Source organism: Macadamia integrifolia, chromosome 2 (genome assembly GCF_013358625.1).
Source record: "Macadamia integrifolia cultivar HAES 741 chromosome 2, SCU_Mint_v3, whole genome shotgun sequence".
Lineage (NCBI taxonomy): Eukaryota > Viridiplantae > Streptophyta > Magnoliopsida > Proteales > Proteaceae > Macadamia > Macadamia integrifolia.
The window spans coordinates 8110314-8126445 of record NC_056558.1 but is presented as its reverse complement, the minus strand read 5'-3'; the positions used below and the strand labels follow the sequence as shown (position 1 = coordinate 8126445).

The 16132-nt window shown below is 36.5% G+C and overlaps 2 protein-coding genes across 4 annotated transcripts in view; both read right to left on the bottom strand.

Moving 5' to 3' along the window:
* LOC122063203 (potassium transporter 7) overlaps nucleotides 1–2351 on the bottom strand; it is an 18740-nt gene extending 16389 nt beyond the window's left edge. Inside the window, exon 1 of the mRNA XM_042626921.1 lies at nucleotides 1517–2351. Within this exon, the coding sequence (XP_042482855.1) occupies nucleotides 1517–1765 (249 nt within the window). The 5' untranslated portion in view covers nucleotides 1766–2351. The remainder of the gene's footprint in view (nucleotides 1–1516) is intronic.
* Nucleotides 2352–8917: 6566 nt separating this feature from the next.
* Nucleotides 8918–16132, bottom strand: part of LOC122092745 (UDP-N-acetylglucosamine transporter ROCK1) — a 10701-nt gene continuing 3486 nt past the window's right edge. For 2 of the 3 annotated variants that reach the window (XM_042663019.1, XM_042663012.1), the window contains exons 4-7: nucleotides 11392–11590; nucleotides 11117–11260; nucleotides 9500–9574; nucleotides 8918–9248 (exon numbers count right to left, since the gene is read on the bottom strand). In XM_042663019.1, coding sequence (XP_042518953.1) covers nucleotides 9087–9248; nucleotides 9500–9574; nucleotides 11117–11260; nucleotides 11392–11590 — 580 coding nt within the window. In that variant the 3' untranslated portion in view covers nucleotides 8918–9086. Of the gene's footprint in view, nucleotides 9249–9499; nucleotides 9575–10455; nucleotides 10521–11116; nucleotides 11261–11391; nucleotides 11591–16132 lie in introns of all 3 variants that reach the window. The other variant, XM_042663025.1, reaches the window with a different exon arrangement.

Here is a 16132-nt window from a genome sequence, read left to right as displayed (position 1 = left end):
TTTTTTAATGACCGAGATAGAGATGAAGAAGAGAAAATAGTACAAGGCACAAAACAACCAAGAGGAATGGAAAAAGGATCAGAAAACTACAGAGCACTAAACAGCCCAAAAAGAATGACCAGCCTAATCACTCTCTTCCCAGCAAGCTCCAGAACATCATGAGCCGACAAGAAGTTCATGGAATAATCCAAAGCATGGTTCTGCCAAATAGTGTGTGCCAAGATAGCATCCACAGACCCCCTTTCCTGCTGCATCAATCCAGTGAGACTGTCGAAATCACTTCCCCTTTCAGTTGACTAATATGTCAAGAATGAGCAAAGATGACCGAAACAACCGGCTAGAAGCTCAGCATCATACACCGGTCCAAATAATATAATAACCACTGACACATTACAATCTCTGGATAAGCAAAATGCACTCCTATTATAAGCACATGTCTGAATGACTCAACCCAATCATAGCATAAAATAAACAATGTAAATTTCCATATGTTAAATATGGTAAGAAGGCCGACTGGAAGTTTAAGAGGCAGGGAAAGGGAGCAGACTACAAATGGAAAGAACAAATTCCCAGGTATATAGTATGGTAGTTCACCAATTAGAAATATTAAATGAGTAGCCTCCTAGATTCACAGTCACATACATCACAATTTTTCAAGTTTCACACAAGTCATAAACACTGAGATTTGGAACACAAATTGACCAAGGTAGAAGAGGAGATAATTTATACATGAAGTTTGAATCATGTTTTTAGTTTCCTAACATTACAAGATAATGGAAACCAACCAAACTGTTAATAATGTAGCTAGAGAGGTGAATCCCATGGTGGACAAGCCTCTGCCAAGGAGGATGTTAATTTCAAGTCAATCTATATTCAGAATGTAGATGCTAGCAGAATGGAGCCAGGTCAAACATATAGAATCAAAAGTACCCCATCCATGTGTTCAGAAACAAAACAGAATTTAGTCTATCCCAAGCTATCCAAGATTCAGCACCATTCATAACTTTTCAGCAACATGATTTGCAATCAGTATTTAACTTCTTCGATTGCCAAAGGAGGTTTCATATACGAAAGGAAACAAAATGGGAACAAAAGCCTAATAACTATATCATTCTCTCTTGCACTAGTTAATCTCTCCTTGAGCCCTTCCTCTTGCACTCCACTATACTAACTAATCCACACTGTGACAAGTAGCCCACAGGAGAGAAACAGAGTTCGAACTTTGAGATAAACTACAGGCCATAAGTGGAATCAAATGTTTGTAAATTTGAGTGGTTATAGAAAGAAATATATCCTACTCAATTCGGATCCAAGAATTCAGCCATGTCCTATGTTGGACATGAAAAGAGTACAAGAAGTCCCCCAAGAGAAAACAGTTAAGAGAGATCACGAGTTTCAACGAATTAACTAACACAGTGAGCACATTTAACTCGTACTTGGAGATCATGGAGCAAATATGTTTAAGATCAAAACAAGAAAATAAGAATGAGTGGCCAAGTAAGAAGTCCTGACATACATCGTCGTCGTTTCTTTGGACGCCGGGAACCTCAAGAGCCTCAACATCAAAGGAATCAATCCGGGGACCCGTCCTAATCAGTCTGTGCTCCGCATTCTCTTCCTCTTCGGAATCAAAGCCCATCTGTGGAGGTATATCCTCGTCGTTTTCTACATCCGTGTCGTCTTCATCCTGAAAAACCCATCTCGATTCTGACGAATCCATGGCAACCAATCCCGTACTACCCCTATCTGAACCTTCATCTGCCATTGATTCAGCTACAAAAATTTTAAGTCTTGAACCCAACAGAACAGTTCATTAGAAACTTCAAAAACCCTAAAGAAACCCACAAGATACAAGATCTTGAAATGACAAAATTGTCAAGAAATGAGAGATCAACCACTACTGATTCGAAACACCCCCCCCCCCAGTTAGAAAACAAATTCTTGAACAGTGCAAGTCAGGATCCGAGAAGATGGAATTGACAAACTGAAGCTTTCATTAAATAATTAAAGCACTAGTAACCTATCCACGTTTCTTCCCTTTTTAAATGCTCTTTCAGTTCGTTGTGGAAGTTAATTTTGTTGCTTTTCTTCCATTGTTCTAACCCTCCAGACCTCATCAGAGATTACAGATCAATAAAGCAAAACCGTTTCAGAAAGAAATTCTAAGCTTCTAACCCACGCGGAATGAGTAATGCTCACGCTCTAAGGCCGTACGAGGGGAGAGAGAGAATATGTATGGACAATGTATTTGTGTCGGAAAGATAGTAAGGATCAAAATCTACAGAGAGAGAGAGAGAGAGAGAGGTAGAAATTACAAGCAGCAAAGCGCGAAATCTGGCAACTTGACGAACGTTGCCATCACAGCAATCGACGGAGGGTGAGCTTGACCGGCTAAGATAGTTTTCGTAGCCATGTGGGGCCGGGGGTTTAAAATACAAAAAGAATGGTCCAAGCCGATTATGATCGGTTTCCAATCCACATCACGGTTTTAAATCTAGGGTATGAATGGAGCGCCAGCGCGCGCATCCATTTCTTTTAGCTTGCTTACTTACCATGAGCACCTTGGGTGGCGGCCATGTAAAAGCATCAAAATCTCTTACAATGAGGCGGTGAGGGGCGGTGAGGTGTATTGAGCATCTAGCAGCTGAAGTGCATGGCTAGGCCCTTTTAGATGTTGAATGTTCATTACATTTCACCACTAACTGCAGATGATTTGAACTCTCTATAAAATAATACATTTTTTATTAAATGTGCTAACGCTAACGTTAATATGTATAGCAATCTGATTTTTAAAAAGATAATTCAAAAGAGTACCCCAATTGGACTTCACCCCTACTCTGGGTTAGAGAGGGAATGGTATTGTATTAGTCGATATCAATCCAATATCGATACGGATTGGTCTGAATCATTTATCCCTATTTAAATATATATATATATATATATATCAGCTCATGTTCTCCATGTCCAGACACATGGAGCGGCTCCCTTGCCCTCTGCAACCCACCCCATGTACCTTGGCATCGAGGATGCAAGTGGATAGAGTTCTCGCATAAAAAAAATATTTAGATTTTTTTTTTTTATGATTTTATGCTTGATGATATCTGATTCAGGATCGATCAGGTATTGGTATTGATATTGATATTGACATGAACATCAGTCAATATCAATACAATTCAATACAATACTTAGGGCACTGGTCCCGATCAATTAAAATCTTGTTCATAAATCGTGGTTTTGGGGATGGTATAGGTCTTTGCCAATAAAAAGTCAATATCGATTCAGATCAACCTACAAGGATTCAAAATGTCATTTTTTTACCGGACCCTACATTTGCCTGGATTGGCCAAGTATCAACTAGTATAAATCTGTATTAACTCATATCAACTTGTATTATCACAGTATCAATCCATATTGACCTATCAGCAGAAACTCAATTACTAGATCCTTTTTCTATACATATTGTACTTACATTTATGTACCGAAATCACATCCCTGGAGAATACAATATAACGATCCTACGAACAGAACGTTCGATCGAATCCTTAGCCGAGAACAATTTTGTATGAAAACCCATGGAACAACTTATAAGCCCAATTGATAAACATCACGCATAAATAAAAATAACAATCTTATAATTAAACCAGGTTTGGTAGACATATATGCAACATGACCCACATCAATCTGCAAGGTTTTTGTTGATCTTGATATTGATTCTTGGAGCCATGATTTTTAAAACAAAAAATGCAACATGGATTGGCTACTTTGGATCGATCAAAATCGAAATCAGTCTCCTTGGATCAGCTGGATTAACCAATCCATATTGGTCTTGGCTTCCGATTCAGTACCGACATATCTATACGGACCAAAGGTGAAAAGATAAAAATCCGATTTTTAAAGAAAAATAAAGACTAATCCGTTTGATTCGGACTGAAACATGCCGATCCATATCGAATCGATTTCAACGGAGACCGATACCAATCCATTTAACCAAGGTCTCGATTCTCGATCGTTCAAACCCTTTGTGGGGGCCTTAGATCCTTACCGCTTTGTCCCACCCCTTTAAGGTCCTTTTGGCTTTATAGATAAAAAATCATAAACCTTGATTCCAACTGGGAAAAGGCGTCTGCTTTTTCTTGAAAAACGTATCTTGTGCCGTTTTTTCATCCAAGTCCTTTCCTTATGGGAAAACCATCGCTACACCTATTCTAACTGACAAGATATTAGTGCAAGAAACTTTTCATAATCTTTCCACTTAGAGCCTAAGATCCTAAAAAAATTTGTCCTTTTGAAAAAACAGTTGATGTGAATGAACCGACCCTGGTTGAATCACCCGTTTGGTTTGATATGAAAAATTGGGGAAAAGGTAGAAGAATGGCTGTCTTGCTAGGTTTAGCAAAATGGTCCACCCGATTTATGCCATGTGGCATATGATTTAAAAGGTTTTAATGTCTACAGGTAAAATTTGATCAGGTTATATCATATGACTCAGTTGTAGTGGATAGATATTGTATGTTTTCACGGTTCATATTTTTCGCTCTTTTCTTCGAATTTCAAGTTATTCTTTGATTTAATTATTTTCATTGTGTATAATTTGAATTAAACTGAAATTTAGTAAGTAGATGAGTAACCATGGGGTCTATTTGTACATCAAATTTGATTGCTATGTGATAAATAAAAAGTTGATTGTTTTGCCAAGCCTAGCTAAACGGTCACTCTGTTGCCATCAACTCTGGAAAATATAGAAGTATACAAAACTTAAGTGCTTTATATCTAGGTCCTAGCCACTAAACATAGTGGATTTTTTTTTTTAATTAAATCAAATGGATGTAGTTTATAGGAAAGTAGCTTTTGGTTTGAAGGAATACTTCAAGAAGGCTGGAGTTCATTGTCCGTAGCAAGCTATAAAATATTTTCCATATTTAGGATATAAGATTTTGAATCTTGGAGGAGACATTGGCATTATTATTATTATTATTTTTTCAACAGCATTTGTTCATTTCGCCATTTTTACATTGTAACATCAATAGCGTGTTCGCTTAGAATAGGAAGGAATAAGTACATACTATATAATTTCTTTTATGAAATTCCAAGTGGTTTGTTTGTAAAAAAAATTGGGTGCCGCCCTACGATGCCGAGGTAGAATAATTTCTCACATGGTGTGAAGAATAATTTCATCCATATAGGGCTAACAGAAATATGAGATAGAAATAATCTAAAAGAAAAACACACACGATATAAGATAGAGATAGTACATTCGCATTGTGGGAAAGACTTTCCCAAAAAGATTCACAATATTTCTTTGCAATATGGTAAATACTAAATAGGTTGTAAAATTGCTCCAACTACATTAATGAGTGTGGCAAATATGAACACTTTAAAATCACTACTCAAGCACCTCAACTCCAAACTAAAGTAACTGCACCTCACATCAAAATCTCCAGTTGCATCCCAAGTAAATTCTTTTTTTTTTTTTTGAGGGGTGGGGGGGTGGTGGGGTTAGGGAGAGAGGAAGGGGTACATAATGGTTGCATGATTTTACATTGAAAACCAGATTAAGTTTTCCTTTTATCCACGATTCACCGATGGTGAAGTAATACTATGATTGGACTCTGGCTTCATCGATAACTCCCCCTCCTGTTGTCCATAGTATAAAATATCCTTCCTAGTCCATTAAAGGGGTCAGATAGAGATGGATGAAGAAATTATCTCTTCACCATAGATCTAGAGATTCAAAAGTTTATAAAATGTAATGTCTTTTTTTTATGAGAAAGAAAAAACCCATTAAGATAAAAATGCAGTAATTACATTTACATTAAATATTCCTTCATAGTGAGATGTACGAGCCCTGTTACCTAATTTGTAAGCTACATGAATAAACATCTCATCCTTAATCGGAATATCTACAAACTTAAAACCAAGACAAAGTTAATACCATCTCAATTGTTCATATTAAACCAGTGAACCATATCCACAAGCTATGTGTATCCCATCTCCAATGACCACTGCAGTCCCTGTTGTAGCTACCTTGCTTGAGTTTCTTGATGGCATCCAATAGCACCTCCCAAATAGTATTTTGATGAATCAGTTTGAGTTGCATTGTTATTTACACGCAGCAATTCGATTTGCTGTGAATAATTCTCTCTATAAATACAGAACTCATGAGTGTTTCTAACTCTTATGGAAATAGCTAAAGATAACACCTCGAATGTTGATGCAGAAATTTTGATCTTCGGATAGTTAATACATGCCTTGAATTATGCATGTGTTAGAGTTTAATTCAATCAAATATATGAATGTGTATAGACATGCATGTTTTACGATACTTTGCATTCTTCCATAGTCCTGATTTTCAAACATTTATTTGGCAATTTGACAAACTTTTTTAACTGAAATTTTATGAATATCATACTTTGCATTCTCCCATAGTTCTGATTTTCAATCATTATTTTGCCATTTGATAAACTTTGTTTAGTTAAAATTTTATATGTGAATATAAAACCTTGGGATCTACTTGTCCATAACATTTGAGCTCATCAAGATACTTCGTGGTAAATATTTAGATTATTTTAATTAGTATAGGAGTAAAGGCTAGGCACATTGCCAAAGTGCCCAACCTATGTCTGCCTCTCTCCCCTTGTCCTCCATTTTTCCCCTCCACCTCCCATGTGTCTACCACCCTCTAGCTTTTCTTGAGCAGATGGCATGCCTATCACTTCCCAATAAATATATTAAGGTAGCATAATCTCATGAATGTTGCCCTTATAATAAACGGTTCAAGAAATAAAAGGAAAAGGGGGGGGGGGGGCTTTTCTGTGATGAGTGTGCCCTTGAACCTAGACACGTGAGGGAGCAAAATGATTACCTCACCTATGAAATGAAAAATGACATCTATGTAGATACTTCTAGTGCTTCCATTGACCCTTATGCACATGCAGGAACCACACTCCCCCTTAAAAATAAATAAATAAATATATGTGTGCATGCGAATTAGCTAATCATCTAGTGAAGGGTTATGAAAGGCATAAGGCTATAAAATCTGAACTAATTCTACATAAATGGCTAATTAATGGACACAGAATTTGCAGTGTAAACTATAAACAGATATGCGAATGGCCTTAGAGTCCTCTAATATGTGACAAACAACTAGAATTTTGAGACAGAAAAAGGGTATCCTCATTCTCATCAGATCACTTCTATATATGAACCATACGCTTTCCACTGTAAACTTGACAAACCACGAATGATCAATAAAAGAACACCAAGGCCATTTTCTCTGGTTGTGATATTCCAAGCCCTTATATGAAACTACCACTGTCATATACATATCATTCATAACCTTATCTTTTCTAGGAAGTTGCATTCCCCCTGTAAAGCAGGTCTTCACTCCACCGTTCTAACTTTTAAGGACTAACCTCAGTAGTTTTGTGAGTTTGAGTTAAGGTTGATTTTTTATGGTCAATGTATTATTTATATGCAAGTCTAATCTGTAGTCTTAGCTTAATTGTACTTTTGGGTCTTTACCCACCCAAAAAAAAAAAAAAAAAAACTTATGAGTATCATTTAATTTTGAGTGTATCTTGTCATCGTGAACTAAGAAATTGTAATTTTCTTTTAAATACCTTTATTTCCAAAAGGGTATTCAATGTAGTATCTAATGTAGAGGTAAACAAAGAGTTTTCAAAATATAAAAAAAAATATTTAATATAGTATTTATGTGAAAAGACAGGATTTACCCTTATTGAGAGGAAAAATGTATGATTTTTCTTTTGATTTTGATTTTACCTTTTTTGGTTAGGAAAGAAAACATTAACAAAGTTTTGGTTAAAAAAAAAAAAAAATTGTCTAACAAATGAAACTATAAAAGGTAGAAAGAACTGAAAAAGAGTCAAACTCCCAATGTCACTACTTTATGTTTAATGGGCAGTAACTGATGGGGGTATGATGGGGGTATTCTTATGCAGACACTAACCCTCAAATTTTTAAAAATTATGTAATACCTTATAATTAATTTAATATCACTAAAAATTATATAAAATAAATCCAATTTGGCAAAAACAAAAGGGAAAAAATAAAGTTGCTTCCAGTCCACTTAAAAACTAAAAATAAATCCTCAAGAATCATAAAATTAATATACTTCAGGATTTGCCAGATAATTTAATATGGATATTGCATATGTATATGTATACATGCAATTTCACCAAGATCGGGTCACAATTGGATCTGATCGGGGCATTACTGAATTTGATCCAATTAGTAATTAGGTCACTCTTACGCAGATTAAATCATGATCAAATAGGATTTTGATCAGTTGATAGACATACCAAACTCTCCCCACTACCTATGGTAAAAATTATTAAGACTTTTATCCTTTTCGATGACGAAATATTAGTCATAATTCTGCTTCATGGACACATGATTCATCTAAAATTCTGCTTCATGGACACATGATTCATCTATTTTGACTGTAGGATAGAGTTAGGAGATTGTGTAGATTAGCTATTTGTCATATTTCGTAACCTAATTCAATAAATGGATGTGGGTCTTTCTCCGGGAGTGTAACCTACACCAGTGCTCCTTGTGTCTCTCTCACCTCCACAAACGAGGGTAGAAATGTCTTTTCACAAAGGAGGAGAGAGATAGACTCATGGGAGCATTGGCTTGACCACGCTCTTTTGTATGTCCATGCATGTATACCAGTAATTGAGCAATTACTATGCACTTTCTCAACTTTGAGCAAGAACAGAAGGTTTAGATTGGAAAAACGTAAATGGAACACTCATACGTCTCGTGACTTCCCACAACATTGCATATACTTGTGACACTAATAGCTACTGTTTATTTTATTTTATTTTGGAGGCGACCTTTTTATTTTTCTCTGTTGTTTCACCACAATCAAATCAGGGAGAACCAGCAACAATTAAGTAAAGACAGTGTAAATGGATTTCCACTTTCCGTATTTTAATGGATAGATGTACATGGCTTTAGATTTCAATCAGAACTTGGCCGAACATAAGACTTAACACTTAACTCAGATCAAACCAAGGTAAAAAAAAAAATCCCAACCTGAAATGGAGAGAATTGAGCATCTAAGCTTCCTTCTTCTTAACCTTGAAAGGATATTTCTGGTAGATTGAAATGCTAGTAATCACAAGTGGCAGAGACACGAGGCAGTACAGTGAAGGAGGTTTTCCATCAAAAATAAATTGGAGCAAGGCTGTCACTAATAGTGCAGAAACAATCACAAACCCCTGCACATATATGACACAGAATATGAGATTAGCTTGAACAGTAATTGTAGAATCAGAATATAACTTGTCATTTATGTTTCACCCATTCACTGGGGAAGAAGATTCATGTCTACATGGGAAAGTGTGAAAAAACAGTCCAATGGTTTTGATCAAATTGGATTTTTCACCCTATTTTTGGCAATATTATGCCAAGTAATTAGAAGATCGGCTTCTTCCTGTAATTAAAATTATCAGTCTACAGTTCCATTTACCTTTTTGACACCACCTGCATAGCTCGTAACAAGTCCAACAAGGATCCCACCAGCAGCATTGGACAGAACTGGTATCTACAAACAGAAAACAGATTATTTAAATCCATGGAACAAAAAACAAATTGAATGAATTAAAAGTATTTCAAGATATTACTGCAACAGAAGAAAAAAGATTAAAGATGAAGGAAAATTAATTTTGAGTCTCATGAATAGAATTGGTTAAACAACATAGATTAGCACATGATATCATCTAATGCTCCTGAATGGGAACTATGCACCACTATCTCATCTTCTTCGTCTTCTTCATTCTTGCTCTTCACTTACTCCACTTTTACCTTATGGTCGGGGTAAAAAGACTTGGTAGAATGTTCCACAGTTTTTTGCCCATATCCATGATGTAGGCTCACAAGAGTAGTCTATGCATAGGTTGGATTGCAGATACTGGGCACCACCAATTAAAACAAGCAAATTTGCTCTAAGAATATTCAGTCTTCTAATCAGCAACAAAAGAGATCAAACAATTTTACCACATTAAAGACCACTTCTACAGTAAAAGAGCAACTCAGTGCACGAGGCTCCCGCTACTGCAGGGTCTGGGAGGAGAGGCATGGAAAATTGTGTTTAATAATATGTCCATCTATTTTCCTAAAAATCGGTTTAAGTATATACCAATAATACAACATTATTCCACTGTAAAATCTAATAAACGGCCATAAAATAATCAAATAAACAATCCATAAAGTTCCACACAAGCATTCACCTGTAGAAATCAACAATCACCTAGCTTCTTTTGAGGGGGTATATAGGTTTTGAGTGGGGTTTGGCTACTTGCCTGGGGCATTGATGTTTGGGGCAGGATTACGGATGGGTGTGGGTAATGGGGCGAGGTTACTTATATCGTACACATACAGGTGTATATCACACAAAGACACATATATCATAAGCAAATCACATACCGACCCTTGATAGGTGGATAAACAGGTGAGGTAGAGCCCCCCTTACCCTCTCCCTCCCCATGTAGCTGCATGGAATAAAATCTTTACCATTACCCCATCTGCCAATGCTGAAAGAATTCAAATCTTCACCCTTACCCTCCAACAGAGGGTTGGGAAAAGCAGGCTAACAGGCAAAACAGGAAAAAATTGCAGACCCCACTCTAGCTATCATTTAAAATAAATTTAGAATTTGCACTATTGCAACATGTTGGTCACAGGTTTGAAACTTGGAAACAGCCTCTCTTGCAAAGCAAGGGGGTAAGGCTGCTTACATTTGCCCCTCCCAGACCCTGCAGAAACAGGAGCCTCATGCACTGGGTTGCAATTTTTCTCTTTTTTAGAATAATGGTTCCTAATATGATAATAAAGTTGTTTTTGGTCATGGTCGTGGTGGGGGTTGGGGTTGTGATGGCAACGGATAACAATATAATTGAAGCAAAAGGGAGTAAGGGATTGTCATCATCCGGCCATTGAGGTAAGATACGCTTCTTCCCTCCCTCCCCCTCCAACCAAAATGGCAGCAGTCCAGTGCCTTATGAGCAACATGTACCAGGATTCATCCTTATGGCTAAATTCCTTACTCCTTTGACCAGAAGTACCAATAAAAGATAAAGACCATTACCAGAGTTAATGGAGTCCAGCCATGAAAGAACCCATGTTGTCTGATAGCTTCTCCATCCGGAGACTTGTAGGTACTTGCCAACAGACAAAGACTACCAATAACTGACATTTCTACAGTCATTAAGTATGAAGTGTGTTTCTTCACCTGTTAACAAGGAAATAGATGTGGAAAGGAAGATAAATGACCAAGTCTAAATATATACAGAAAAGGGAAGGTGGGGGGGAGGCCAAAAAATAAGTCTCAAGATAAAATCCATGGGAATAAATCCAACAAACCTGAGAAGCCCATTGGCAGAGGGCAGAAGCTAAGCCTGATAGTACAGAAGCCACCAAGACAGGAACAATTCCATGAAACAAAATCAGATCATGGGTATTGCCTCTGGAGCCATTGCTAGAGCCTTCACCAATACTTAAGAGAACAGCAGCAACTATCAATAAGAAAAGTGCACCAAGTTGTTGGACTGACTGCTTCTGCCTGTACTCAACCCAGAAAAATATAGACAAGGGATTGTCAGACCTTCATAATTCTCTGAACTTACCTGCCACTATAACCAGTTAAAAGGCGTCGTATCAGGAAATCTATGGCATCTAACAAAATAACTAACCTCCCCGCCAAACACTCTTATCCCTGCTTTATAACTAACTATTACACACGATAGTATTTTAAATTCTAAGAAAATGAGGAAGGTAGCTTCAAAGAGATGTCTTCTGTACAGTTTAAGAGGTTTGGATTGAATATCAAGCTTCTTAAAGTACGAGGTATACTAGCATGACTCATACGTTAGACAAACATGCTCCTCATAAGACACTCACTCTAAAGAAATATGTATAAACAAACACTTCATTCATTATGCTTCACATAATTGAGTTTTTAAGATACTACTGAGGTCAATGCTAGTACAGAAAGAAAGCATAAGCATCTGGCAAAAACAACAATATAACAATTTCTACATTTAAGTTAAAGAACACAATAAAGATAAAAATTAAGGATTTTAGCAATAGCAACGTGGCTGTACAATTAATATATTTTTAAGGACCCAATTTGATGGATGAAGTGGAGAGGGGCAACCAGAGTATTGTGTGAACAATGCATTCCTTCAAAGTTTAAAGGAAAATCTCTAGGACTGTTGTATGACTAGCTATGATGTATGGGGCAGAATGTTGGGCAGTAAAAAAGTGTCATATAGATACATTATGTGTAGTAGAGAAGAGGATGTTAAGATGGATGTGCGGCAAAACTGGGAAGGATAAAGTAAGGAATGAACATATTAGTGATGATTTGGGAGTTGCCCCAATCAATGATAAGCTCTAAGAAAGTCGTTTGAAGTCGTATGACCATGTTCAATGGAGGTCTAGAGCTGCTCCAGTAAAGAGGAGTGATTTGATTCAGATTGAAGGGGCTAAAAGAGCTAGGAGCAGACCTAAAATGACCATAGGAGAAGCAGTGAGGAATGACATGCATAATCTAAGTCTTGTCCCAAGTATGACCTTAGATAGAACTGTCTAGAGGGCAAGGATCCTGGAGCTGACCCCATTAGATTGGGATAAGGCTAAGTTTGTTGTTGTTTAAGGATCCAATTTCTCAGTTTACCAGCTAATTTTTAGACCATACCCTTCTGTTTGTGTTCCAACATTGCAGTTGTGGACCATCATCCAATGCTCCTCCTAAATTCCATCACACAAGCCTTCTCAACACTCTTCCCAACACAATAGTGGATATCTGATCTGCTCCCAACTTTCGACATCTCTTCATCAATCAACATTGTTGTGCACCCTACTAAATTGAGTGTTCAAATTGCTTGCAGAAGTATCAAAAGATCTGTTATGTTTTGGATTGAGGCCATAGAGAAACAAACTGATCCATGTAGAATAAAAAAGCTTGTTTGATAATTTAATCAGACAGAATTCTCTGGATCAAAATTTTTGCTGCTCTTACTGTTGTTTGGACCTGATGAATTCAAAAGCTACGTAGGTTTAGGCAATCGTTGCTCCCTGACGGTATGTGCAAGTAAAATTTGCAGAAGCCGTTCCAGTGGGAGTCGGCAAAGTTGGAAATCGCAGTTACAGTTCCCTTTCCAGTTTGAGTTTGAAGAGATGGAAGGGTTCTGGTTCTGTCTCCTTTCCCCTTTTCCCCCTTGGGTGGCGGTGGGGATTAATAGGGGTTGCCTGACACATAAGCAATCAGTAAAATGTCTACTGGCCAAAGCTGCCGACCATGATTGGAACGTAATTTGTTTCAGTTTCTTTTTCTTCCTCTGTTTTCCTCATTTAGTGTGTCTTCTCCTGGTTGATTTATCAAGTCGATGTTTAGATTTTTTTGCCGTTTTTGCTAGTGTTCTTAACTTCTTATATTCACATTTAAGGCTTCATAATCACCCAAAAAGGCAAAAAGGTGGGGGGGGGGTGGGGAAGGAGAACAAGGATAAGGAATAGGAGGATATGGCAAGGAGAAAGTGAAGATGGAAATGAAGAGCTCATCAGATTTCTTTTGAATAAGGGCATATTAGTAAACGCACCATCATAGATATCGATTTTAAAATTTCAATTCTTTCAATGATGATTTGCAATATCAGTATTTAATATTATTTTTGGGCAAAAATCCCTAAATATATATTTAGTTAAAAATATGAAGTGAATTTACTTTTCCATATGTATTAAAGGGGGATTATAGACTATAGAAAAAAGAGAAATAGAGAAGAAACCAAAAACTCTGACATGCACAACACAAACTTTATTCACAAACATATAACCTACAATATCTTATTCTAAATGCATGGCATTCAGAACCACTTAAATACTCAATATTTCCTTCAGCGAAAAGAGAATTCCATGAAGAAAATAAGTCAACTCATGAAACAGAAAACCAAGTAAGATGAGTTCTGTTGAGTGTCTAATACTATTAGGATAAGGTAGTAGGCTATGGGCCAACCTAACAAGTAAGCACAATCAATCTAGGAAGTATAGATGTCCCATATCTTGGATTGACCATAACTGATGTGGGTTGATAAACTATTTTTGAAAGAAAAGAAAAATAAAATAAGACAAAAATAATGATGGTGGCAAAAGAAAATTTGACTTTCGACTTGGCAACATTAAATCTTAAAGTCACTATAAATCCCTTCTCTCCATTAATCAGATCAATTTAAAGAATGGATATTTTAATTCATTACCATTAGAAGCAATTAGAAATTAAATCGACTTACACTTTTAAGTCGAATAGGAAAATAAATCACCCTCAAAAGACTTTCTAATTATGTTATTAGTTTTTCTTTGATCATTATATTCCCCTTTCTCTATTGTTAAATGAGTTTGTATCATCTATCTATGCGTTAACGTTACATGTGTAAAAATAAAAACCTAAAAAAATATAGAAAGCGAATGAAAATTACAAATAATCACACAACACATAAGGAATTATATGATTTAACAAGATTGATATGATGAGGGTTTTAAAAAAAAAAAAAAAAATGATTAGGGTTCTTATTAAATGATAAGGATATGGATCTACCAAAAAAAAAAAGATAAAGGATATGGTCACTCGAGTTGCATGGTCCAGAAGCCAAGGAAGCCCCAAGACCAACAAGCAGCTGTGTCTCTATATGTGTGTGTGTGTGTGTGTGTGTGTGTGTGAGAGAGAGAGAGAGAGAGAGAGAGAGAGAGAGAGAGAGAGAAGGACAACAAGGACATGGGGTGATGGGCAAATCAATCAACCACCAAATTCTATCTAGGAATATTGAATGCAGGAGTGGACCTTTCTACCTTTCTTCTCCTCATAAAAGTAGAAAGGTCAGTATCAAAGTAGAGACTACTGAGGGGGGGCACATGTAAGCATTAAATTTGGAACTCAGAAAGGGAAGATACAACTATAAATTAAGTGTCACTATAAGGGAAAGATGTACACTAAATGAAGGATAAAGGCAAATGGTGATCACAATATTACGTACTATAAAAAGGACGATGACTCTTGTCACCCTGGGTTGGGTGTGAAGCTGTGGACCGAGTAAAACAGCCCAAGACGACCTTTTATTTTCTCTGGCCACAACTCAAACACCTGGTGTGCACCAAAACTAGTGAGAATCCTCTCTTAAAGCTTGAAAAAAGGTTATCTTTTCCTATTCCTATCTGGGTTTGCTTGTGAACGGTAACTAAAACCTAACCTTTTCTTCATTTTTTTTTTTTTTTTTTTTTTTTTTTTTGGGTGTTGAACTTCATAGTTGACCGGAATTATAGTTGCCATACTCATTCAAGAACCTGATGATGTTTTCACATTGTGTTAGGTACATGTTTGTCTCAGGCCGGGCTTCATTCCATGGAAAAAGTGAAAAATGTAAAAAAAAAGTGAGAAATATAGAATTTGGATCCCCTTTCTTGCAATCTCCCCACCCTATCTCCCATCGGACCACACCCTATGGATGATGTGAGATGGGGTTGGTTGGTTACGTACAAGGATGAGGATCTAAGTTCAAAAGCTTGTACTTATTTCACGTAAATTATCACCACTATTTTTTTTTATCCCGAAATTATCTAGGATCTGAGATAGTCCCTAGAATTTTATTAAGAAAGAAATTAATAATAAAAAACAAAAAGGGACATAACCCGCCTTACCCCAATCCATGAGAGACAAGTCACTCTCTCACTTTGAAACCTAAAAGAAAACACTGACAAAATAATTATTACACTCGAAAGACTGATAACTATCACCACTATGAGAGTTTGATTAGATGGGTTATTTTATCTAAGAAAAAAAAAAAGATTAGATGGTGTGAAAAATTTACTAGATAACTTTATAAAATGCATTTTATTTTTGTCTCATGGAGCGCAAAAAATGGTAGAATTTCTTATCCCACTTACTTTCAAATTCTAGCAATTTTGACACTATTTATAGAAATGTACAATTTGTGCGTCTCTCTCTCCCATTCAAGGTTTTTAAACTCAAGATCACTAAAAAGGGTGATGCCGATCCAAATCACCTTGGATCAGACCATATTGGATAGATTTCCCTTGTTTTCAAAAAAAA